The sequence below is a fragment of the Mizuhopecten yessoensis genome, unplaced genomic scaffold (genome assembly GCF_002113885.1).
Source record: "Mizuhopecten yessoensis strain PY_sf001 unplaced genomic scaffold, ASM211388v2 scaffold10485, whole genome shotgun sequence".
Lineage (NCBI taxonomy): Eukaryota > Metazoa > Mollusca > Bivalvia > Pectinida > Pectinidae > Mizuhopecten > Mizuhopecten yessoensis.
This window is the reverse complement of record NW_018408570.1, coordinates 173,112-199,560: the sequence shown is the minus strand read 5'-3', so window position 1 is coordinate 199,560 and position 26,449 is coordinate 173,112. Positions and strand designations below refer to the sequence as shown.

Sequence of the window (26,449 nt, the reverse complement as noted above, 5' to 3'; positions counted from 1 at the left end):
GTGCTCGAGTTAGAGGGAGTGTGCCCTTTTTTCTCGGAAATGTAGTCCTGAAATAGTATAAACTCGGTCGAGCAAAGCTAATCGTTAACCAAGTCTATAGATAGATATATGGTATACACGATTACATAGCCTAGTGAAGACCGGACAGAGATTTGTTTCTCCTTTCTCGGTGTTTGGGAACTATAAATGCTACTGAAAGGAGGGCGGATATTTTTTCTGAGGTTGAAACATAATATGAAAGTACAAATATTAAACAAATCATGTCGATAGTATGTCTACACAATTCGTACTGTGAAAGAAAGAGGGAGGGATGTTCCCAGAATTCGCTCAGAATTGAACCATCTATATCCCTAAAACGTATTTGTAAAAAGACATTCTACATTTTAGCAACAGTTTAGTTACTAAACGTGTGTACGGTATTTTGATCAAAAGAAAATCAAACGAGGACAAACACTTTTCTTTTAAGTTGTTTAATGAATTCTGGTGGTACGAAAGAAAATATAAATGATAAAATGTAAGTTATGCTTCTTAATTATCATGCACATTTACAATGTATATATATATAAAAAAAAATGTATATTAGAAACATATGAATAGTATTGAATACATATTAGTAATAGTCAAGTAGATGAATGTTTAAATGGCAGATGATTCTGTAACTATGTAAAGATGTTTTGATTATCATTCAATGTTCTCTGTTCTCCCTGATCATACTAGTCACCTCACGTGATAAGTGATTCAGTCACGTGGATAATCATGTGTTTGAAGACACTAGTTATTATACTCCTTTATATATGTAGGAAGTGTAATGATACACCCGATTTTGGTGCGCGATACACCAAATATAGGTGAAGCAATACACCCGATACCGGTGTTATGCTACACCCAATACACTGTAAGATACACCAAAGACTAGTGTTACGATATACCCGATATAAGTGTAACGATACACCAGATACGGGTCTCCCAACACACATCCTTACTGGTGTTATGATACACTCCGTACAAACTGTTTTGCGACTCCCCATAATTTCTCCCATAGAACGCCATAGGTACTTGGCGTTGAGCTGCGGAACTTCAAACCCTGCTTTTTCCATCACATCAAAAGACGACCAAGAAATGTTCGTATACTGACGTACATACGTATCATAATAAACGAACGATCCTTCTGATTTGTTAAAGGTCGTTATAATTCAAATGTTTAATAATTTTGAAGTCGAAAATTGTTATCTTTCAAAGCGTCCTGTTACAAGTACCGTGTCACGTGCTGTTCTGTCTCACCTCATTTCATGTACGTATCAGCAATCTAATACTCGCCGTAAGTAATGTATTTCTTCTTCTCGTGGTAAGCTGGTCGCCTGCTGCTGCCGTACTCCGCGTATGTCGGCTCCCCCTTGTACGAGTACCTGTAGGAGCTAGGGGGCGCCACAACGTACGGCGGTGGCTCTGCGCGAGGCATTCTGGGAGGCTCTTGCATGTACATCACAGGCTGGGGAGCTCTTTTACGGGGGCGGCGTTCATATTCCTCATCGTCGTCGTAATCGTACATTTGTAGACGGATGAGGAAAATGATGACAGCAAGGACGATAGCAACACCCCCGGCGGCGGCAACTAATGCCAGCGAGTAGTCGGCCTTGTTGCTGATTGAGTTATTAATTCCGTATAGGCCTCCCGCGTTACGGATCTGACTGACGTAGAACCATATCACTGACGCGATCAGCAATAGACCTATAAAGGAACCGTAACATCAGTAAGTAATAGAGCAAAATTTTGGAAAATATTTTCTCATTTCTTTTCAACATCATATAGTTTTACCAAATAATGTTTTGTATGCCAGTTCCGTCTCATGAATTGTCTTAATCAACTGCATTTAATAACAACTACAAAAATTAGGTTATCTGCTCATAATCTAAATATAGAAAAAGGTAGATATCAAAATATTGAGCGTAGTCTTAGAGTGTGTACTGTATGTGATTTAAATGATGTTGAAGATGAGTTTCATTTTATGTTGAAATGTCCATGTTATTCGGATTTGCGTGTTAAATTTTTGAAAAAGTACTATGTAAAAAACCCAAGTATGTTTTAAATGATAAATCTATTTAATGTAAATAACACAAAATATATAAAAGCGGCAAATGTAAGAAGAAACCAATTAACTTAGTTTGTTACACTCTCCATACTGTTTGTACATTACTGGTATTGTATTGTATGTATTGCATTGTATTGTATTGTCTGTAGATATTGTAGATACATCTCACTTATGAAACCGATAGGTCATAAGACCCAAGGTAATAAAGAACTTGAACATGTACCAGTGACGCGACAAAAGGTCTTTTTTTTTTTTTACCTCCAATCAAAGTGAACCATGCTACATACAGGTAGCGCCTCCTGTCGGTACGACACCCCCCGCATTCTCCCTGCAAGTCGTCACAGCGGCAGACGGAACAGAAGGTGAAGAGCAGGGCAAGACCGATGAAAAAGATTCCGAAAACACAGAAAACGATACAGCCAATGAGGTCATCTGTAAAAAGAAAAACAGCATTCCTTAGATATTTTTAATGCCTCCATTGATATGGCTTTGAGGTAGCAGTATGTACCTAAATGTTTCATTCTTACATGTACAGTCATTTTTCTTCTCAGCAAACTAGACGTTGACACTTATCAATGTTTGAAAACAAAATCATCGCCATTAATATTTATTTACAAAATGTCAGCAGTGTAATATCTGAGCCTTCATGTTCTTCCTTGAACAACGTATTTTTTTGTCGATAACTTATTTGTAATACTGTGCAGTTTGAAGCAATTTTTATATTTGTACACATACCGACATGTGTCTGTCAAATCTAAGCGCTGCAATATTGTAACTTTGGATGCAGCACACCGCTTATTGTATCCCCGGGTACACTAACTCCCTCCTCTGTCACAAACAACCCCTGATATCCCTACCAATAACATTTAAGGATTCCCGTACCACTGCCACAACCTTTAACCAAGAATTCCCCGGCATGACTATCTACAGCTTTGACAACAATCTTTATCTATATTCCGAGTGTAAAAAAAATAACGGTGCTAGACCGAGATTCGAGCTTTGGACTACCAGTTGTTTTAATACTGCTCTAACCGACTGAGCTACCTAATCAAGTGTTCTGAATAAAGCATGGATTTTCTGAATCCTTATGGAATATTTTGTGTATCATGAAATGTTGTAAAATTCAAATAAAGTTTAACTAAGTGTTCTGGCCCAACAGTGCTAAACGAAATTAAAGGGAGGTTACTGTATACACGAAATTAAAGGGAGGTTACTGTATACACGAAAATTTAAATGATACAACTGTGATGTACGCTTCGACACTGCCAGTGTCAGCTTACACTGCAACTTAGTGGGAGCAAAACACGCGTGCTTACGAAATAACTTGCTCATATATCACTTTGTTTACTTATTCGCATTGCATGTTGATAATTACAACGGTAAAAGAAGAGGCAATAAGTTCGCCAAGTTTTCATCTAAATATGATTACCAATGTATATGAAAGTATTCCGAGATATCTTACTATTGTTTACAATTATGACGAGATACTGTTGTTTGTTGCACGTTGGTTACAGCATAGATACAGATTGTGAGACAAACAATGGTATCATATTACATTAATTAGATAAACAATGGTAACATATTACATTAATTAGATAAACAATGGTAACATATTACATTAATTAGATAAACGTTAGACGCATACGCTTGTGACGCCTACTGATTACAATATAGATTCATACGTTTGTGACGCATATTGGTTACACTATATAGATTCATACGTTTGTGACGCATACTGGTTACACTATATAGACTCATACGTTTGTGACGCATATTGGTTACAATATAGATGTATACGTGTGTGACGCATATTGGTTACACTATATAGAATAATACGTTTGTGACGCATACTGGTTACAATATAGATTCATACGTTTTAGACGCATACTGGTTACAATATATAGATTCATACGTTTTAGACGCATACTGGTTACAATATAGATGTATACGTTTGTGATGCATACTGGTTACAATATAGATTCATACGTTTGTGACGCATACTGGTTACAATATAGATTCATACGTTTGTGACGCATACTGGTTACACTATATAGACTCATACGTTTGTGACGCATACTGGTTACAATATATAGACTCATACGTTTGTGACGCATACTGGTTACACTATATAGACTCATACGTTTGTGACGCATACTGGTTACAATATAGATTCATACGTTTTAGACGCATACTGATTACAATATAGAATCATACGTTTGTGACGCATACTGGTTACAATATAGATTCATACGTTTTAGACGCATACAGGTTACAATATAGATGTATACGTGTGTGACGCATATTGGTTACACTATATAGAATAATACGTTTGTGACGCATACTGGTTACAATATATAGACTCATACGTTTTAGACGCATACTGGTTACAATATATAGATTCATACGTTTTAGACGCATACTGGTTACACTATAGATTCATACGTTTGTGACGCATATTGGTTACACTATATAGACTCATACGTTTCAGACGCATACTGGTTACAATATATAGACTCATACGTTTTAGACGCATACAGGTTACAATATAGATGTATACGTGTGTGACGCATATTGGTTACACTATATAGACTCATACGTTTTAGACGCATACTGGTTACAATATAGACTCATACGTTTGTGACGCATACTGGTTACAATATAGATTCATACGTTTGTGACGCATACTGGTTACAATATAGACTCATACGTTTGTGGCGCATACTGGTTACAATATAGATTCATACGTTTTAGACGCATACTGGTTACCATATAGATGTATACGTTTGTGACGCATATTGGTTACACTATATAGATTCGGACGCTTAATTTTGACGCATACTGGTTACAATGTAGATGAAGTTTATTCAGACATCCATTGTCTACAAAATAGATTCAGATGTCGGTGATGTACAGTATCTTGCATGAACATGATGCCCCTGTTTACGCACGTGTACTAGGAATCGTGCATACGTTAACATTTATCATGGAATATGTTTGAACGGAACTGTGTAGCATACCCTAAATGTTAAAAAGATGCATTTCAAACCTTATGAGAGTTCTGTGTAAGTCAACTTGAAGTGCACACCTAACCCCCGTGCCTGACATTGTTACAAGGAATGTTGAGACACTATAGCCCTGTCATTGTTATGTGGAATGTTTGAAGAAAATTTCATGTTCCGGTTGACTTGCCGAGTATTTAGGTGACAGGGGTGTATAGGTCTTCGCAGGGTCGCCATAGGTACAGTTCCCAGGAGATCATATCACTTTGCTCATATATGAAGTAGATACCAGACGGGTTTACCCTCTTTGTTAACTCTGGGTTAACCCTCTTTGTTGTTAACTGTGTGTGTGTGTGTGTGTGTGGTATTACGTCACAAGTTATGGCACAACCTAAGAGTAGTGACTGCCAATTTATTTTGTAAAAATTGAAATGAACATTAAAGAAGGTAATCGTGACGAGATTAACGGCATAAGTTCTTAATCGGATAAACGAAACAACAAAAACTTTAATGAAGCTGTGTGTTGACTTGTTTACACCTGATGACCGACGGCTGCTTATGTATAAATACATACGCCCTCCGATTCATAGACACATTCACACATTTACCTGCCGAGAGATTTCACAATACCTAAAATGTGAAAAAAACTTTATGAAAGGCTTATAATTACATACAAATACAGCCTTCAGCGGTGAGCTGTCTATAGCATACACCCACTCGTACAGAAACGTGTTACACGGCCGAAGAATGTACAATTGTACAAATATTGGGCTAGTCTTGTTAGTACATACGTGTCTGATAAATAGCGTCTATTGTTGAACCCCCTCAACTTTCATGTAGGCCATATATCTATTGATGTCGACCCGGTTTCTAATTATTTGTAAGAATTCCTTAACTCTACCGTCTAATTATGATAATTGCACAGCTCCTACCGTCAACAGTACCTAAAATTCCTGTACCGCTTACAGAGTTGCTACCATCGTTATATAGTCTTTGCATAGTTCTAACCATCAACACACTACCATTGCTTATATGCAATATTAATATAAGATAGACAGGTGCTACCATCAATTACATTACATAGTTGTTATCATCAATATATTGTCCAGATTAGTTATCCTTAATCAAGGCCATAACACCAAATCGTGTCTCAGAATAGCACAACATCCCTTCGTGTATCAGATTAGCTGTTCTAAACAACGGACAGAACAGCCCTTCGTGTCACAGATTAGCTGTTCTAAACCACGGACACAACAGCCCTTCGTGTCTCAGATTAGCTGTTCTAAACCACGGACACAACAGCCTTTCGTGTCTCAGATTAGCTGTTCTAAACCAAAGACACAACAGCCCTTCGATTAGCAATCCTAAACCAAGCCCTTCGTGTCTAGATTACCCGACTTACAGCCCTTCGTGTCTAGATCACCTGACCTACAGCCCTTCCTGTCTAGATTAGCTGTTCTAAACCACGGACACAACAGCCCTTCGTGCCTCAGATTAGCTGTTCTAAACCAAGGACACAACAGCCTTTCGTGTCACAGATTAGCTGTTCTAAACCACGGCCACAACAGCCCTTCGTGTCTCAGATTAGCTGTTCTAAACCAAGGACACAACAGCCTTTCGTGTCTCAGAGTAGCTGTTCTAAACCACGGACACAATATCCCTTGGTGTCTGAGAATAGCTGTTCTAAACCAAGGACAAAACAGGCCCTCGTGTCTAAGATTAGCTTTGCTAAACAACGGACACAACAACCCTTCGTGTCTCAGATTAGCTGTTCTAAACCACGGACACAACAGCCCTTCGTGTCTCCGATTAGCTGTTCTAAACCAAAGACACAACAGCCCTTCGATTAGCAATCCTAAACCAAGCCCTTCGTGTCTAGATTACCCGACTTACAGCCCTTCGTGTCTAGATCACCTGACCTACAGCCCTTCGTGTCTAGGTTACCTGACCTACAGCCCTTCGTGTCTAGATCACCTGACCTACAGCCCTTCGTGTCTAGGTTACCTGACCTACAGCCCTTCGTGTCTAGATTACCTGACCTACAGCCCTTCGTGTCTAGATTACCTGACCTACAGCCCTTCGTGTCTAGGTTACCTGACCTACAGCCCTTCGTGTCTAGGTTACCTGACCTACAGCCCTTCGTGTCTAGGTTACCTGACCTACAGCCCTTCGTGTCTAGGTTACCTGACCTACAGCCCTTCGTGTCTAGGTTACCTGACCTACAGCCCTTCGTGTCTAGGTTACCTGACCTACAGCCCTTCGTGTCTAGGTTACCTGACCTACAGCCCTTCGTGTCTAGGTTACCTGACCTACAGCCCTTCGTGTCTAGATTACCTGACCTACAGCCCTTCGTGTCTAGGTTACCTGACCTACAGCCCTTCGTGTCTAGGTTACCTGACCTACAGCCCTTCGTGTCTAGGTTACCTGACCTACAGCCCTTCGTGTCTAGGTTACCTGACCTACAGCCCTTCGTGTCTAGGTTACCTGACCTACAGCCCTTCGTGTCTAGGTTACCTGACCTACAGCCCTTCGTGTCTAGGTTACCTGACCTACAGCCCTTCGTGTCTAGGTTACCTGACCTACAGCCCTTCGTGTCTAGGTTACCTGACCTACAGCCCTTCGTGTCTAGGTTACCTGACCTACAGCCCTTCGTGTCTAGGTTACCTGACCTACAGCCCTTCGTGTCTAGGTTACCTGACCTACAGCCCTTCGTGTCTAGGTTACCTGACCTACAGCCCTTCGTGTCTAGGTTACCTGACCTACAGCCCTTCGTGTCTAGGTTACCTGACCTACAGCCCTTCGTGTCTAGGTTACCTGACCTACAGCCCTTCGTGTCTAGGTTACCTGACCTACAGCCCTTCGTGTCTAGGTTACCTGACCTACAGCCCTTCGTGTCTAGGTTACCTGACCTACAGCCCTTCGTGTCTAGGTTACCTGACCTACAGCCCTTCGTGTCTAGGTTACCTGACCTACAGCCCTTCGTGTCTAGGTTACCTGACCTACAGCCCTTCGTGTCTAGGTTACCTGACCTACAGCCCTTCGTGTCTAGGTTACCTGACCTACAGCCCTTCGTGTCTAGGTTACCTGACCTACAGCCCTTCGTGTCTAGGTTACCTGACCTACAGCCCTTCGTGTCTAGGTTACCTGACCTACAGCCCTTCGTGTCTAGATTACCTGACCTACAGCCCTTCGTGTCTAGGTTACCTGACCTACAGCCCTTCGTGTCTAGGTTACCTGACCTACAGCCCTTCGTGTCTAGGTTACCTGACCTACAGCCCTTCGTGTCTAGGTTACCTGACCTACAGCCCTTCGTGTCTAGGTTACCTGACCTACAGCCCTTCGTGTCTAGGTTACCTGACCTACAGCCTTTCGTGTCTAGGTTACCTGACCTACAGCCCTTCGTGTCTAGGTTACCTGACCTACAGCCCTTCGTGTCTAGATTAGCTGTCGTAATCCAAGGATTAGGAAACATTTAGATTTTTAATTGGTTTCCGTTTTATTTAAGACAGTTTTATTTGTTTTTGATTACATTCACAATTATTAACGGCTGATGTACGTCAAATTCTACGGTATGTTGTCGAATGTGGTTTCTGTATACACAACACGTGAGTTTCTGCTTTCTATGTGATTCATTCAATAACACAGTATTTATTTATAATGATAAATATAATTGAAGTCCATATTGGAGTAAAGTGCTAACACACCCGGATACTGTGGCCCCGTCACGTCAATACGTTTGATGCTGCTACGTGGGTTAACTACCCGGTTAATATCCCAGTCACACCTTAGATGGATAATCCAGGAATAACCGCGTGTATCATGACACACTCATACATTCTTGTATCTTGTGGGTAGGATGTAAGACAATCCCGACTTTGTTACAAACTGAAACTAAGGGACACGCCTAACTTATATTCCAGCCCTTCCCCTAAAATATCGCCCGTCACGACCTATTTATCTATAAAAAAATACTACTAAGTTCGGCTATTACAAAAGATAATATGCGACACCTGATCAGCAGAGTGTCTGTCGGGTATACGGTTACTCGCCTCCCGACAGAGGGGTCACGGGTTTGATATCCTACCTTCCGCGGATTTTTATAGAGTCCTACTTTCCACGGAATTCAAAATCCTTATCATATTTGACATTTTGTCATGGTTCATAAATCAATTTATGACGCCATTGCGTCTGATGAAGAGGGGATGCGACACATATAAAGAACACTTCTATATGGAGTGTATGCTTGATTAGATCGCAGTGTATATTATTTGTAACCTGTTCGCTGGTTTTCATTGTGAATATTACAACGTTAAAAAGTGAACAACATTCGACTGGTCAAGAAAATAACTGCCAGTGTCTAGAAAATAATAAACATGCATAGACCAAAGGTTACAGACTATGTGTGAAAAAAACCTGCCAGAGACCTGTATTTAGTTAGGACGATCACTCTGTCTAGTCAACCGTACCGGATCAATAGGGCGAGCCCTTAATGGTTTTGTGTCATCACGGAGTAGCACCGTGTCATACATTGAACTCCTTTTAATTAGAATACTTAACATTTAAACATACGCCCTGAAGACATCAGCGATAACCTTTACTTACAGCACAATACTTTCGACAGAAGCGCTCCCGTGTTTTCTGCAAAACACTTCAGCAAACATATACAACGAAGTTAAAAGAATACACCATGTACCGTACACTTAGAATGGACCGCTCGTACATAATACCACTGACTTGGATAACTAATCTAATTCCGTGATAATACCTATGTAAGTAAATCACCCACCAGCACAGTAGACATAAATGCCAGGTTGGTAATGATCACGATCGTAGGACACGTGCAGTCATATTAACTAATAACAGGTAGCGACTTACCACTATATTTGGATAAGTTGAAATAGTCGAGGTATCTTCTACACGTGTTGGACTCACACACGTCGAAAAATCCGGCAGTGATTGTTGGGATAGCTGTGGAGTTGGTGGACACCTTGTACCAGCTGGGCGTGGCAAATCCAACAAGAGCCAACACAAATGCTACCAGGAGTACAAGTAGTACGAACCATTTCGTCTCCTCCCGAGCCATGTTTCCTGTCCGGTGTTAGTATCGTCCACCCGTGTGTACGACTCCTACCAGCTTGTCCCGTGTCCTTCCCCAAACTATTAACAGAAAGACAGCTTACTCAGTCGGCGTCACGCTAGCCTGGCCACCCGTATACGAAAACACAACGGCAGGGACCACTGTGTGAACTTATAACCGCATCAATAGCATAGACCATCAGAATGTCAACCAGTGAGGGTTTTACTACATATTCAAGATCACTCAAGTGAAACCACTATTATTTACCCACTCTGTCGCGGTCGGCTGATTTAAGAAAAATACACACCCAATTGAGATCGTGCCGGACGGCCCGTGCATCAATAAGGAAATTACAGCATGTTTTATTTACTCGGCGATGAGATTTGAGAGAAGAATGTTTAATTGTCTAGTTTTTAATGGAATTGTCACCAAATGGTTTATGTACAAGTGACATATGACCACAGGTTGGATACATTGTTCGACTCACATTTCAAATTCCTAAGTTAAGGAGTAATTTAGGTATACATATACGATTACATTATAGATTAAAGTTTACGTGTGACGAAGCCGAATATGGTCAGAGATCAACCATCCGTGACATAATATACAAAACGCTACATGTGTAATCACAAGTTTTATTTTCATACCAGCTAATGTCAGTGTGTGCCCTTGTGAAATATTAACCAAGGCACGTTTTGCAACTTTATCTAAACGATTTCTATGCAAATCATACGGTTATGTTTATCCAGAGACTTATATATTATATACGTCTCTGGTTACTAAAGTTAGACAGTATTCGTGTATTATTTGAATGCGTGATACTGTAAGAAGTGATACGTGTTTCACGGTCTGATAATTAGAGCACATCCGATCTCCCCCGAACCCATTCGTAGACGAATCACTGGGAATTCAATGGCTGGTCAGTTTGACATTTCAAAATTAATCCGAAACGACCACCATGTGTAACCGTTTCATGAGCTTAATTGAATATCACGAACAAACATTTGGGCGTTTGTTATATTGTGTAATCCTTAACGCGCCTCCGAGGTTTGACCCGTGAATGTCAGTTAGGTAAACAGAGTATAAAATGGCAGACGGTAGCTGGTCACCCCAGCTTGACCACAATTCTGTGCTCTGGAACCCCTATAACCGGTCTATTGGACGGCAATCAACACTACCTACTCTTATACCAGCTATATAACAAAATCGTTTACATCAACATTCCTCTGCAGTTGTTTGTGTGTGGTATTGGTTGACAAACAGTGGTACTGGACTCCCAACTACTAATCAATAAACAAGGTGATATCTTGGCGATACTGGTTTTGTTTAGTGCTGGAATGTTATACCATATTCAGGTAAAATGCCAATAAAGGTAATCTTAAAAGGACATTCATGTACTGTCACGAACGTGAAATAAAAGTAGGGTTATGCAATGATTGACTGTCAGTATTAGGGTAGTGTAATGTTGGTCGGTATTATTTTAGTATTTGTAACTATCGTCTATAGATAAGTTTCATAGTCCCTGTCAAACATCACCCTCTCTCAAACATGCATTCTTACAGAACATTACATTACATTCAGTAACCAGGCGGATACGCACTGATTTTGTTTTAATACTGTTTATAACAAACAAAAAAACAAGCGAATATTATTTTTTATAGTTCATGAAATAATTTTAGATGAAACGATTTTTGCTTATAATACTGTCCAAGGGCGTAGCTAGCCCTTGTTAGGAGTGGATTTATTTAGGACTGGGTCAAGGGCATGGCCTTGGCAGGAAGACAGTAGGGCCTTGGCAGGGAAACAGCATGGCCTTAGTAGGGAGACAGAAGGACCTTGGTAGGGAGACAACAGTGCCTTGGCAGGGAGAAAGCAGGGCCGTGACAGGGAAACAGCAGGGCCATGGCAGGGAGGCAGCATGGCCTTAGTAGGGATACAGAAGGGCCTTGATAGGGAGACAGTAGGCCCTTGGCAGGGAGACAACATGGCCTTAGTAGGGAGACAGAAGGCCCTTGGTAGGGAGACAGCGGGGCCGTGACAGGGAAACAGCAGGGCCATGACAGGAAGACAGCAGGGCCGTGACGGGGAGACAGCAGGGCCGTGTCAGGGAGACAGCAGGTCCTTGACAGGGAGACACCAAGGCCTTGGCAGGGAGCCAGCATACCAGCGAATTGATAACAACGCGCCTGCTGTCAGTGATTGGTGACTTTCATCTGATGACATATGACTACTTAAAGGGAAGTATTCAACATCCCAGAGGTAACAAGTTATGTCTACAAACGATTTTGACGGGATACATTATAACGGGTGCCATATCTGGTGCCCGAAATTCTGTTGTCATGACAGTTTGTGTCATCTCTGAGCTCTTTCGTCCTTTCTATATCGACAACGTGGTACATGTTAATTTGACTTTACACCTACGAGTCCTTAAGTATTACCAGATAAATCCATTATTACACCAATGGGTCCTCGTATATTACCTTATAAATCCAGTATTACACCAATGGGTCCTCGTATATTACCTTATAAATCCAGTATAACACCAATGGGTCCATGAATATTACCTGATAAATCAAGTATTACACCAATGGGTCCTCATGTGTTACCTGATAAATCCATTATTACACCAATGGGTCCTCATGTGTTACCTGATAAATCCAACAGTATGGCCTTGGCAGGAAGACAGCATGGCCTTGGCAGGGAGTCAGCGGGGCCTTGGCAGGGAAACAGCATGGCCTTAGTAGGGAGACAGAAGGCCCTTGGTAGGGAGACACCAGGGCCTTGGCAGGGGTACAGCAGGGCCTTGGTAGGGATTTAGCAGGGCAGGCAGACAGTATGGCTTTTGCAGGGAGACAGCAGGTCCGTGACAGGGAGACGGCAGGGCCGTGACAGGGACACAGCAGGGCCTTGACAGGGAGACAGCAAGGCCTTGGCAGGGAGATAGCAGGGCCTTGGCAGGGAGACAGCATACCAGCGAATTGATAACAACGCGCCTGCTGTCAGTGATTGGTGATTTTCATCTGATGACATATGACTACTTAAAGGGAAGTATTCAACATCCCAGAGGTAACAAGTTATGTCTACAAACGATTTTGACAGGATACATTATAACGGGTGCCATATGTGGTGCCCGAAATTCTGTTGTCATGACAGTTTGTGTCATCTCTGAGCTCTTTCGTCCTTTCTATATCGACAATGTGGTACATGTTAATTTGACTTTACACCTACGAGTCCTTAAGTATTACCAGATAAATCCATTATTAAACCAATATTTCCTGTAGTAGTACCAGATAAATCCTGTATAACACTCATGGGTCCTCGAGTATTATCTGATAAATCCAGTATTACATCAATGGGTTCTCAAGTATTACCTGATAAATCAGTTATTACACCAATAGATCCTCAAGTATTACATGCTAAAACCAATCATGTAGTGTCTGCTCAGTCCAGTATTATAACAATGGGTCCTAAAGTATTACCTGATATATCCAGAATGACACCAATGGGTCATCTACGGTTACCGATATAACACCAATGGGTCCATGAATATTACCTGATAAATCCGGTATTACACCAAGTAGTCCTCAAGTATTACATGATAAATCCGGCATTACACTAATGGGTCCTCAAATATTACCTGATAAATCAAGTATTACACCAATGGGTCCTCGTATATTACCTGATAAATCCAGTATTTCACCAATGGGTCCTCGTATATTACCTGATAAATCCAGTATTACACCAATGGGTCCTCATGTATTACCTTATAAATCCAGTATTACACCAAATGGGTCCTCGTATATTACCTGATAAATCCAGTATTACACCAATGGGTCCTCATGTATTACCTTATAAATCCAGTATTACACCAATGGGTCCTCATGTATTACCTTATAAATCCAGTATTACACCAAATGGGTCCTCGTATATTACCTGTTAAATCCAGTATTACACCAATGGGTCCTCGTATATTACCTGATAAATCCAGTATTACACCAATGGGTCCTCATGTGTTACCTGATAAATCCAGTATTACATCAATAGGTCCTCGTATATTACCTGATGAATCAGTATTACACCAATGTGTCCACGTGTATTACTTGTTAAATCCAGTATTACAGCAGTGGGGCATCGTGTATTACCTGATAGATCCAATAGTTCACCAATAGGTCCTCAGGAATTACTTGATAAAACAGTGTAACACTTTTCTCACCAAGGTGCTCCCTTCTCTCGATGTTTTAAGACTCGACACTTGCGCTTTACTTGAGGCCCTGACGTCACTCGAGAATCGTGCTTTGTCCGCCCTGTACGTAAAAATAGCGTCTTCTTTGTCGTTTAAATAAAAAAATAAAAACCCGTTTCAGGCCAGGTATCAGGAACACAGGTGCTCGGCTTCGGAATGCTTTTGGTTAATAATAAACCTATATTCACAAGTTAATAACAGCAACACTTTAAAAAAATATACCTCGGTACCATTCATTTTTGTTGAGGTATTAGAATGTGTATAAACACCGGATAAAAAAGTGTTGCTGTTATTTACTGGCGTGTAGGTTTATTATTAACCGTAGGTATCTCGAAATCGAGCCCCTGTGATAAGGAAGTAAAGTTACGTCCTTGATTGTCGTAAGTAATACATGAGAGACATATATATATATATATACAGTAAAACGATGTAACTCTATATGTAGTATACACTGTGTACGTTCACGTGTCAAAACTTCAACACAATAATGAAATTGTATACAAGATATATATTATCTGTATAGAGGCTCAACAATGAGTGACTGTGTTATACGAGCGTCATTCATTAAATTCTGTCACTAGTGTCAGGAGTCAAGTGTAAGATGTATATTGGTTGATCTCTATAACAATCTTTTGAAGCATCCCCCTTGGCAGAAACGCACTTTCACAATCGCCCTACTCCGCGGTAGTCTCCCCATGGTATACTGGCGAGACACTGGAAGATTACACTTCCCAGAGTACTCTTGGAGGCAAACCGTTTCTTAGAGAGCATTTGATTTAGAAAAGGAAACAGGAAGAAGTCACAGGGACTTAGATCTGTCGAAAAGGTTGGATTGTCGATATGTACTCTCTGTTGCTTCAAAAACGCATGTATAATATTGCTTTTGTGGGATGAAGCATTTTGATGAATTAGCTGGATGCCATTCAACCCTCTACTTGGACGCATTTCCATGTAGAATCTTTTGACATACTTCAGTAATTTGTCTCTGTAAAGATTGGCAGTGATAATTTTCCTTTCTTGCATGGTATCTAAATCACAAGTCCACTAGAATTGAAAAAAATGACACACAAAACATTCATGGCGCTTTTCATAAGACTTGCAAGCACTGGCCATTCCTGATTTCTTGGCAATCATTGCTTGTTATTAAAGCGCCTATGGGGTTCAAAGTAATAGATACAGGTCTCACACCCTGTAATTAACTCAGATAGCTGTCTTGAGTCGCAATTACATATTTGTTTTTCAATATATTTTAGCACATTTCAAACATTTGGCCTTTTGTTCGGATGTCAGTAAATGGGAGATCCATCGTGCAAAAAGATTCCTAAGTTTCAGGCTCTTGGTCAGAATGTGAAGTGTACTGGCTTCTGAACTGCCAACCATCTGAGCTATATCAGAAACAGTATAACGACCATCATCCTTAAATTTGATGCCTGCAACAACTGGCCTTTTTTTGCCGTGTGTCCTCTTTTACATATATGTCGAGTTTACCATTCTTGAATTTGTTTACCGAACCGAAAACCGTTCTCAGTGTAACGGCAGAGATGCCTTTTGTGCTGAACAACTCTATGTATACTTAGTATCTGTTTTGGTGGTATCTGTACATCACACCGTTCTTTGATATAGGAGCGTATTTCAGATTTAATCCTAACCTTCATTTTAGCATTGAAAAGTAGTCACTAGTCACGCCTGTATACAATTTAGCAATGAAAAGTAGCCACTAGTCACGCCTGTATACCATTTAGCAATGGATTACTTGTTTAGTTCTTGTCAGATGATGTAAAAAATTTGCACGTGCATTGTTCTTTAAATGCATTTGCAGTCTGTTAAGTCGCTAAACTATTTTATTGTCCATTCGCACGGGAGCTTTGTGGTGAAAGAAGTTATGAAATAACCCTTGTACATCTAACTTCATGTTTGTTTTTCAATTTTCAAAAAACAAAGCGAGCTTGAAGCAACGATTTACCACAACGACGCAACTTTATATATATATATAAAGAAGTAAAGAAACAAAGGCTCGTGTGACCATGGAAATAGAACTAAAATAAGGCCATTATGATAAAACATTCAAAGACTATATCCCGCCAGAACTTTCGCCCTCCTTTGTGCTCGTTGTGCAATTTAGAGAATGGCGAAAGTACATGTAGCTTCAAATGTTTAACCTAACTATACATATAAAATATATGTATTTTCATGATATACATGGTTTTCGTTTACAACAATACAAGAATCACTTGATAACTAAATCAACCAATGTATTTGCGCATGCATTCTTCTCATATTAACTATTGGTAGTCATTTAAGCATTGAACTGTTTTTGTATGGTATTTATGATCTATTTGAATGACACAGCTTTGCAAGAATACAACATAATGCGCGCTAGCGCATTATGATTTGTTTGCTTGCAAAGCTGTGTCATTCAAATAGATTATAAATACCATACAAAAACAGTTCAATACTTATATTTACGTATTCTCTGCCTATTATGTTCTTTTTTAACTTATAATTTATATTTAAAATTAAAAATGCCCGCCTTATCGACAGTCCACACAATTTCGTTCAATAGTTTGAACAGCGTATTGTCGCGCGCTGATTGGCAAACAAAGTAGTACTTTGAAATTTTAACAAACACTTCAATTTTATTCCACAATTCAGTATCAATACAATTGCGTATGATATGTCTATAGGGTGATTTAAGTTTATCAATAGAGCTCTGAGCTGAAAGTTAGATTTGAAATTGTTTCGATTTTTCCCCGGAACAAATTTCGCGCATGGACAAATACAGTGAACACCGTAAATCCGACCTTGCCCTCCACGAGGGAGTTATTTTTGGAAGTTAATTCGAACTTTTCTCTTTGCTCATTTTGTGAAGAATCCAGGCGTGAATTTATTTGTTGATTGTATGGGAACCTGACAACAGTCGGTAGATTCTATAACAGCCTCGTTATTTGACATGTCGTCAGAAACTGAGGAACCGTGGATGCGAGACGCGTGAAACTGATAGCGTTTGAAGTGAGTGATCTTGCGACGGAGCACAGGTTCGTTACAAATGTCTGAAATGTTTATGTGTGCTGTGACTCATATCAGTAGGTCTGTAACATATGTGTCAGTAGGTCTATAGAATATGTGTATTTCAGACATTTGTAACGAACCCCTGTTGATCAGTGCAGTGTAACAGACGATATTTCTGATAAATTGCATGAGCGTTAAAATTGTTTCCATTGCCGGCATTGGTGATTTCAACCGATGTGCATTTTGTACGATATTGCAGACCTTGGTCTTGTTGTCGTTGTAATAAAAGTGTTTTTTATTTTATTTTTTATTTTTTGCATATAAATTTACAATGACATTGTCAAATCTCACAATGCACAGCGATATTTCAGCAGCCGTCATGTTTATTTATATTGGATATTGTAGTTCCGGTCAGTGTTGTATTAGTACGCTAAGAATTGTGTCTCGTGATGCATGGTAATTAAAGTCCCATCAACGACACAGCTTTCAAAGAGAATGCCATGCAAATGTAAATATAAAATAATATTTTCAGATGGACTCATGACGCCACAACAGTGACAATCGTTACAGAGTAAAGATGACGGAAATCCTCATGGAAGGACTTGATATTTGCAAAGCATTCTTAAGCATGTGATCTGGCGAGTTAAAGTTAAATCCCTAGATCCACTTCATAAACCTCACATATATATAGCATGTAGTTTTTCCTTGCTTATCTCTTTTATGTCTTGAAAAAGAAGCGTTTTCCCCCGAAAATAATGCATTTTTCACGGAGTAGCTGATAGTAACAAACGATACAATCATCATTGTAATCCCCACTTTTGTCAGGATAGAAAATGAACTCACATGAGCTACATATCAATATACAGAACAAAGAACAATAGTCGCATACCTTCCTTACCTCCGAATTATGACGATTAACATTTTTACCAGGTAAGCAGAGGGTAAGAGTGAAGTTTAACGAGATATTTTCCAAATGTTCCGATCTTAGGAGTGTATTGATAAACGGAAGTAGAAAGTACATCCCTAGTTGAAAATCCAATGTAGGGAGACAGTATCACAATTTCCGCATATTCTAATGTTTAATATTTTTTTATCAATGAGCCACATGTATCCATTTTTCTGTACTTCAGGAAACCGGCTACCTATTTAACTACTGTGACTTTTTTCAAGAAAAATAACTCTTACCTGCAATTACTATGTGCATATGGTTTTATTATAAAATGTCAATTTTTAATCGTTTATAGATAATTTATTTGACATAATTTCAGCATTTATTAAATTGATATACATTAATGCAATACTAATCTATGGCAGTATACTTTTTATTGACATCATTTTGCAAAATATTTTGTCTTTCAATTGTTTTTCAAAGGTCACTCCTTTTTACATAAATTTCCATTTAAATTCCTTAAAATTATGACAACCTATATTTTTTTTTTGTGGCAGAACATTTTCTTTCGTTCAAAGCAATATAACTATAAAATTTGAAGAAATTCTACTGAGAAATAGCGACACATTCCTATACCCCTTCACCCCTATTTTTCGTTATACAGTGTCTGGTTGTAGTGTTTTATCTAAGTTAGACGTATTAATTACATAGAGGATCTTACAGGAGTGACCATGTCATATTAAATTTATTAAAGAAGTTCAATAATTTTATGACACTCGCCTAAATAAAACTATCGACAGAGTTCAATAAATTCCATATGACATGGACACGAGTGTAAGATTCTATTTATCACATAACATTCATAATATAAATGTGTTCTCAGTCGACTCTTTATAGTTAGAACCAAAGTACTCCGATCATAGTATTGTCGTTCCGTGCAGTGCAAATTAGTTCCATATTTCCCCCTCCCTTTTAGTACCTTTAGAGGCGTATGAATACGTTCCCAAGGTTTTAACCAACCGCAGCACCTTCAGTTTGTATTACACATGTGCATATGTATGACATTGCCGTATGATATTATAAAAACGGTCAGTTATGTGATAAATTACAATATCACTCTGTTTTACTGTTGTATGTTGGTAGAATTACGTATGACAGACGATAACACAGTTGTTAAAATTTGTTAAGATTTTAATATGTACCTGTTCTCACAAAGTATCAGTATTATATCATCTTGTATATTCTTTACGTGAACAGTTGAGACGAGTGTTACATGTATATATTCGGATAAACTTAGATAATTAACGAACAACGAAGACATGCGAGCATACCTAAAACAAACGGATATGTGATCACATCGATCGTATAGTTGCTATTTGAATAACAAAACTCATCGGCTGAATCATGGTATAGATGATTTGTTAGTTACCGGAGTATACTCTATTTACTTAATTGCAACTTTTACCTCAGGAAACGAATCTATTGACTTAAAATGTGCTCACCAGACGGTACCAGTATACAGTTTGTACCCATTGAATATCAACTTCTAGTATTATGTTGTATTATTGTGACTTTACACAAATAAACACATACGTAATTGTTTGTATTGATAGAATTTACATTAATAACTGGGCATCAGTGTCTGAAGAAATTCCACTGTATTCATGAGGCAATGTTTGGCTGAAACGTACTATTATCACAGGTAAGTTGGCTCCGTATGTGAACCTTAATATTTTGTGTGAATTTCAATCGAGGTCCGTCAGATATGTGCACTTGCATTTTAATCCCACTCGATATCCCGGACGGATGATCGCAAGCGAACTATATAACACGGTTTATTGGTAAACCATCGACTGTCTGTCTATAATACACTACAGCGGAAATATACTTACAGGAGTTAATAGTTCAGTCATACGGATTTAAATGTTTCAACGAAAATCAGTATTTGCATAATATATGCATATTTATATGCATATGCCTTTCAGATCTTGCAGTAATGTTGTTTGATGAGAGATCAATATATGACTGTTTTACCAAATCACTATTTATGCTCCCCAAATTGAACCATTCCGCCTGCTCTGTTACTAGTAGCGGTTGCCCCGGTCCCCATTGTAGACACGATATCCGTTGTCCTGATGGGGGTTCTCCTTGTCTGTGTCGTAACGCCAGAAATCATCATCGTTCTTGAAGGTGTATCTAAACACTTGAGGTGCCTGATCTCCGTACTTCTGCCGGTATGCAGCAGGTGCCATACTTATTGGCCGGTCCGGTAGTCGGACTGGATCCGGCATGACGTAAGAAGCCCCTAATTTAGGCTGATGACGAGGTGCAGGCGGAGGAGGGGGAGGGGCGACATACCGCCGCTCTGGTTCAGGGGAGTGCCTCGTACGCTTTCTAGGATAATCCTCATAGTATTCGTCATCATCGTAGTGCATCATAAATCGGTTTAGGAATAGGAGGAAGGCAACAACAATGGCGAGTCCGCCACTAACTGAGGCAAGGATGAGTGAATACTCGGCCCTTGTTGAAGACACCAGGAAACGGAAGGTGTTTAAACCGTTGTAGTTCCTGATAGTGTTGATATAGAACCACACAACAGAGACTAGTTCGCAGATACCTGAAACACAGGGAACACAGTAATACATCAGCAAGACATCGTTAACATTATACATTCGTGAGCACTTTTTTTTTTAATTATCTCTCTGTATTTTATTTTGCGGTTCCACTGTCAAGAAAGTCATGACAAATAAGACAACGAATACGTCATATTATTCCCCGTTTGAACATCTCGTCATATCCAATTTTACCGTTTTGGTAGTATCCTCTCATTTCTTAGTGTGACAGTATGATATCTTTAATTTCTAGTTCAATTTTTCTGGTTTTATTCTGTGATGAACCTACCTCCAAGTAAAGTGAAGCATGCGCAGGCGAGGATCTTCTGTTTGTCAGAACCACATCCCCCTCTGTAGCAGTCCCGTAGAACGTCCACACACGCATACGAAAAGCAGAAGAACAGTGACAAAGTGAGACTTATCATTGCCAGCAGCATAAACAGGATACAGCCAACCATCTCACCTGGAAATATAGGACACAGAGTAGTCAGCGGAATAGCACGTTATTATAAATCGTTCTTATTGTATTGAATAAATGATATCTTTTTATTATGATTTACAATAATTTTGATATGTAGATAACGGTTCTGTTAAGGTACAATAAAAACAACAACAGAAACAGGACATAAGGATGGCCGCCAACAGGAATAAAAGGACGCATGACAACCCACAGAAACTAAGAGCACTTGACAACATGGACAGGGACGAAGGACACATGACAACAACAAGAACTAATATAAAGACGGATGACAACAACATGAAACAAGATAGGTAGGCATTGTAACAACAGGAATCAAGATAAGGACGTATAACAACAACATAAAATAATATAAGGACGGGTGACAACAACGTGAACTAGCATAAGGACGAATGACAACAACAAGAATAATGTAAGGACGGGTGACAACAACATAAACTAACATAAGCACGGATGACAACAACAGGAACTGATATAAGGACGGGTGACAACAACAGAAACTATTATAAGGACGGGTGACAACAACAGGACCTAATATAAGGACGGGTGACAAAAACAGGAACTAATATAAGGACGGGTAGCAACAACATGAACTAGCATAAGGACGAATGACAACAACAAGAATAATATAAGGACGGGGGACAACAACAGAAACTAATATAAGGACGGGAGACAACAACAGGAACTTATATAAGGAAGGGTAACAACCACATGAACTTATATAAGGACGGATGACAACAACAGGAAACAAGATAGGTAGGCATTGTAACAACAGGAATCAATATAAGGACGGATAACAACAACATAAACTAATATAAGCACGGATGACAACAACAGGAACTAATATTAGGACGGGTGACAACAACATGAAACAAGATAGGTAGGCATTGTAACAACAGGAATCAATATAAGGACGGATAACAACAACATAAACTATTATAAGGACGGGTGACAACAACAGGCACTAATATAAGGACGGATGACAACAACAGGAAACAAGATAGGTAGGCATTGTAACAACAGGAAACAAGATAAGGACGGATAACAACAACATAAATTAATATAAGTACGGGTGACAACAACATAAACTAATATAAGCACGGATGACAACAACAGGAACGAATATAAGGACGGGTGACAACAACATGAAACAAGATAGGGAGGCATTGTAACAACAGGAATCAAGATAAGGACGGATACCAACAACATAAATTAATATAAGGACGGGTGACAACAACGGGAACTAATATAAGGACGGGTGACAACAACGTGAACTAGCATAAGGACGAATGACAACAACAAGAATAATGTAAGGACGGGTGACAACAACAGGAACTTATATAAGGAAGGGTAACAACCACATGAACTTATATAAGGACGGATGACAACAACAGGAACTAATGTAAGGACGGGTGACAACAACAGGAATTAATATAAGGACGGGTGACAAAAACAGGAACTAATATAAGGACGGGGGACAACAACAGGAATTAATATAAGGACGGATGACAACAACAGGAACTAATGTAAGGACGGGTGACAACAACATAAACTAACATAAGCACGGATGACAACAACAGGAACGAATATAAGGACGGGTGACAACAACATAAACTAATATAAGCACGGATGACAACAACAGGAACGAATATAAGGACGGGTGACAACAACATAAACTAACATAAGCACGGATGACAACAACAGGAACGAATATAAGGACGGGTGACAACAACAGGAACTAATATAAGGACGGGTAGCAACAACATGAACTAGCATAAGGACGGATGACAACAACAGAAACAAATATAAGGACGGGTGTCAACAACAGGAACTAATATAAGGACAGGTAACAACAACATGAACTTATATAAGGACGGATGACAACAACATGAAACAAGATAGGTAGGCATTGGTACAACAGGAATCAAGATAAGGACGGATAACAACAACATAAACTAATATAAGGACGGGTGACAACAACAGGAACTTATATAAGGACGGATGACAACAACAGGAACTTATATAAGGACGGGTGACAACAACAGGAATTAATATAAGGACGGGTGACAACAACAGAAACTATTTTATTTTATCGACGGGTGACAACAACAGGAACTAATATAAGGACGGATAACAACAACATAAACTAATATAAGGACGGGTGAAAACAACACACAGAAACTAATATAAGGACGGATGACAACAACAGGAACTAATATAGGGACGGGTGACAACAACAGGAATTAATATAAGGACGGGTGACAACAACATGAACTAACATAAGGACGGATGACAACAACAGAAACTAATATAAGGACGGGTGACAACAAGAAAAACTATTTTAAGGACGGGTGACAACAAGAAAAACTATTTTAAGGACGGGTGACAACAAGAAAAACTATTTTAAGGACGGGTGACAACAAGAAAAACTATTTTAAGGACGGGTGACAACAAGAAAAACTATTTTAAGGACGGGTGACAACAAGAAAAACTATTTTAAGGACGGGTGACAACAAGAAAAACTATTTTAAGGACGGGTGACAACAAGAAAAACTATTTTAAGGACGGGTGACAACAAGAAAAACTATTTTAAGGACGGGTGACAACAAGAAAAACTATTTTAAGGACGGGTGACAACAAGAAAAACTATTTTAAGGACGGGTGACAACAAGAAAAACTATTTTAAGGACGGGTGACAACAAGAAAAACTATTTTAAGGACGCATGATAACAACATGAACGTAGGACACAGAGTAACAACAAGCACATCATAAACATGAACAAATAGCATTTAGTCGCCTCATTCTTACTCTCAAACATTTATATATCAAGAAACGTTTCATTTCTAGGGAGAAGTTGATTGCGAATGAAAATTTCTAGCGAACATTTATTCATACCGATTAAATGAAGACAATGCAATACTCCTTTGAATATCTTTTTTCCTTTTTAAAGACGATTTTTAATATAAAACCTCCCATAATAATTTGAAACCAAACTACAAGAGAATAACGAAGTGTTAATAAAACCACAATCAAACTCGAATCAGTAAAACAATGGCTAATTTGAATAAATGGATAATTTCATGGAGACCCATGCTAAAGACATAAGGAAGGTGAGACCCGATGATTTAGTGCAAGATTAAGTTATGTCACGTCCTATGAATCTAAAGGCGAAAACCGGACATACTAATGAGCACAATCCAAACCCTTACACATCGTGATGGCGATCATAAAAGTGCCTACTGGCATCTCTCGAAACCCTGTCATTTAAGTTTGTCCGTCAGCAGTCCACATCAATTTTGTTGCCTCGAAGGACAAAGCGTAAACTGTAGAAAATCTTACAGGTTTTTACTGCAATCTTTATCCCGTGTGAGATCTAGAATGGACATATTATTTCGGTAAAATAAGAGTGATTGAAAATGGTCTGACCGTTATAATGTTTGTGACGTTGAGTGTGTTGCAATGTTAGGAACAATGTTTAGCATTGGTTTGGTGCATAAAGCATATTTCATTATTGTAATAGGGTACATCTAAAATATTTTCTTTCTGGAGTACATAGTACAATGTTATGATTATCCATAGGGCATTTGGGATTATTTACGTAATAACCTAAGCTCTTAATTATCACTTCATGTGTATACACGCCTTGTATTCGTACTACTTCCCCTACTTTAAGAGTATATGTAATAACCCACATATACCCCGAACACATGTGTTATAACCACCCGACTTAATTGCTCCCTAGCATTGTCGTCGGCCTTACATTAATAAAGGGTGTGTTTATAAATAGCCAAGCTAAAGCCTAGAGTAGCTGTAGTACATTGTCATGCCAGGTATGAGAAACGACGTGAGCTTGGGCTGGAATGCAGTGTTGCCCAACCTCACTATCGCTCACACGGGTGACTACACAAAACAGATGACCCACAAAAAACATTGTTATATTGTTCTGCTTTTTGGTTCACGTACAAAACTGAAAATGAAAGACATGAGCAACTTTCATCCTTTTTTATGGTTTACTTTAAAGGATATCAATTGTACACATGACTTAAACGTCCATTAACCTATGAAATATCAGGTGCGTTAATGACGTCTGATGTACTTTGTACAAATAGATAGAGTTTATGTTACTCGAGTATTTTACTCATAAATAATGCAGACATGGCGAATATTTCATATAGTAACGTCGGAAAAAATCGTTTATTGCTTCCTGGGTCTTTGAGTATTCAGAGTGGTATATATATATATATATATAAAAGCAGGAAAAACTTATTCAGCAAAATGGCGTACACAATTATAATGAATATGATAATTTTCAAAACAGCAATAGAGTAAACACAGTACAATTGACACGAGTAACATAGATACATACTGGGGTGTACATGTACAACAGACACAAACCACCCCTTGTTGGCAGAATAAACTTACCACTGTATCTCTCTAGGTTGAAGAAAGTCAGATACTTCGAACAGGTGTTTGATTGGCAGACATCGAAAAAACCAAAATTAAAGGCTACAGTATTCCCTGTTAGGGAAATGTAGGCCCAATAAGGTGTGGCAAACGCCACTATGGCCAAAACCAGTACCGTCAGCAGGACCAGCAGCAACACCCATTGGCACGGACGGTTCGCCATCATCGAGTCCTGCTGTCCACCTTTGGTCCGTTCCGCCGGACGTTCAGAGTAGTATCCCCTCATAGTTTGTGTGGCATTCCCGGCTTATTGTTTAGTAGTGACGTCACTTTTCCCTATCTGCTGCCTACTGTTCCTAGTGAAATACAGGTAGCTATTTTCAGGTAGTTATTTCTACCGACTTACCCTACCTTTATCCCTGCTTACTCAGGTATACACACCCTTGTCTAATCACAAGCAATAACAACTGGTGTCGTGAATACAAGATCATTAGACCATTGCAATATATATATAAAAAAAGAATAGTTGAACGGGCGTGTATATATTCTGGATGGTTGGCGTGCGTTGGAATATATATACCTGGCTGAAAACCTGTTTTAGTTAACTCCCATTGATGTAATACCCGTTCATCGAGTCACGTTAAACCC

At 39.2% G+C, this 26,449-nt stretch overlaps 2 protein-coding genes across 2 annotated transcripts; both read right to left on the bottom strand.

The window, feature by feature from the left end:
- Positions 1–454: 454 nt before the first annotated feature.
- On the bottom strand, positions 455–14,444 carry LOC110460831. The gene is made up of 4 exons (XM_021514006.1): positions 14,308–14,444; positions 9,964–10,245; positions 2,348–2,521; positions 455–1,728 (listed from the first exon to the last, which is right to left on the bottom strand). The coding sequence occupies exons 2-4, from the start codon at positions 10,169–10,171 to the stop codon at positions 1,307–1,309; spliced, it is 804 nt and encodes a 267-aa protein (XP_021369681.1). The 5' UTR covers positions 10,172–10,245; positions 14,308–14,444; the 3' UTR covers positions 455–1,306.
- Positions 14,445–19,479: 5,035 nt separating this feature from the next.
- LOC110460832 lies at positions 19,480–26,275 on the bottom strand. The gene is made up of 3 exons (XM_021514007.1): positions 25,820–26,275; positions 21,208–21,381; positions 19,480–20,923 (listed from the first exon to the last, which is right to left on the bottom strand). The coding sequence occupies exons 1-3, from the start codon at positions 26,085–26,087 to the stop codon at positions 20,391–20,393; spliced, it is 975 nt and encodes a 324-aa protein (XP_021369682.1). The 5' UTR covers positions 26,088–26,275; the 3' UTR covers positions 19,480–20,390.
- Between the last annotated feature and the right edge of the window lie 174 nt (positions 26,276–26,449).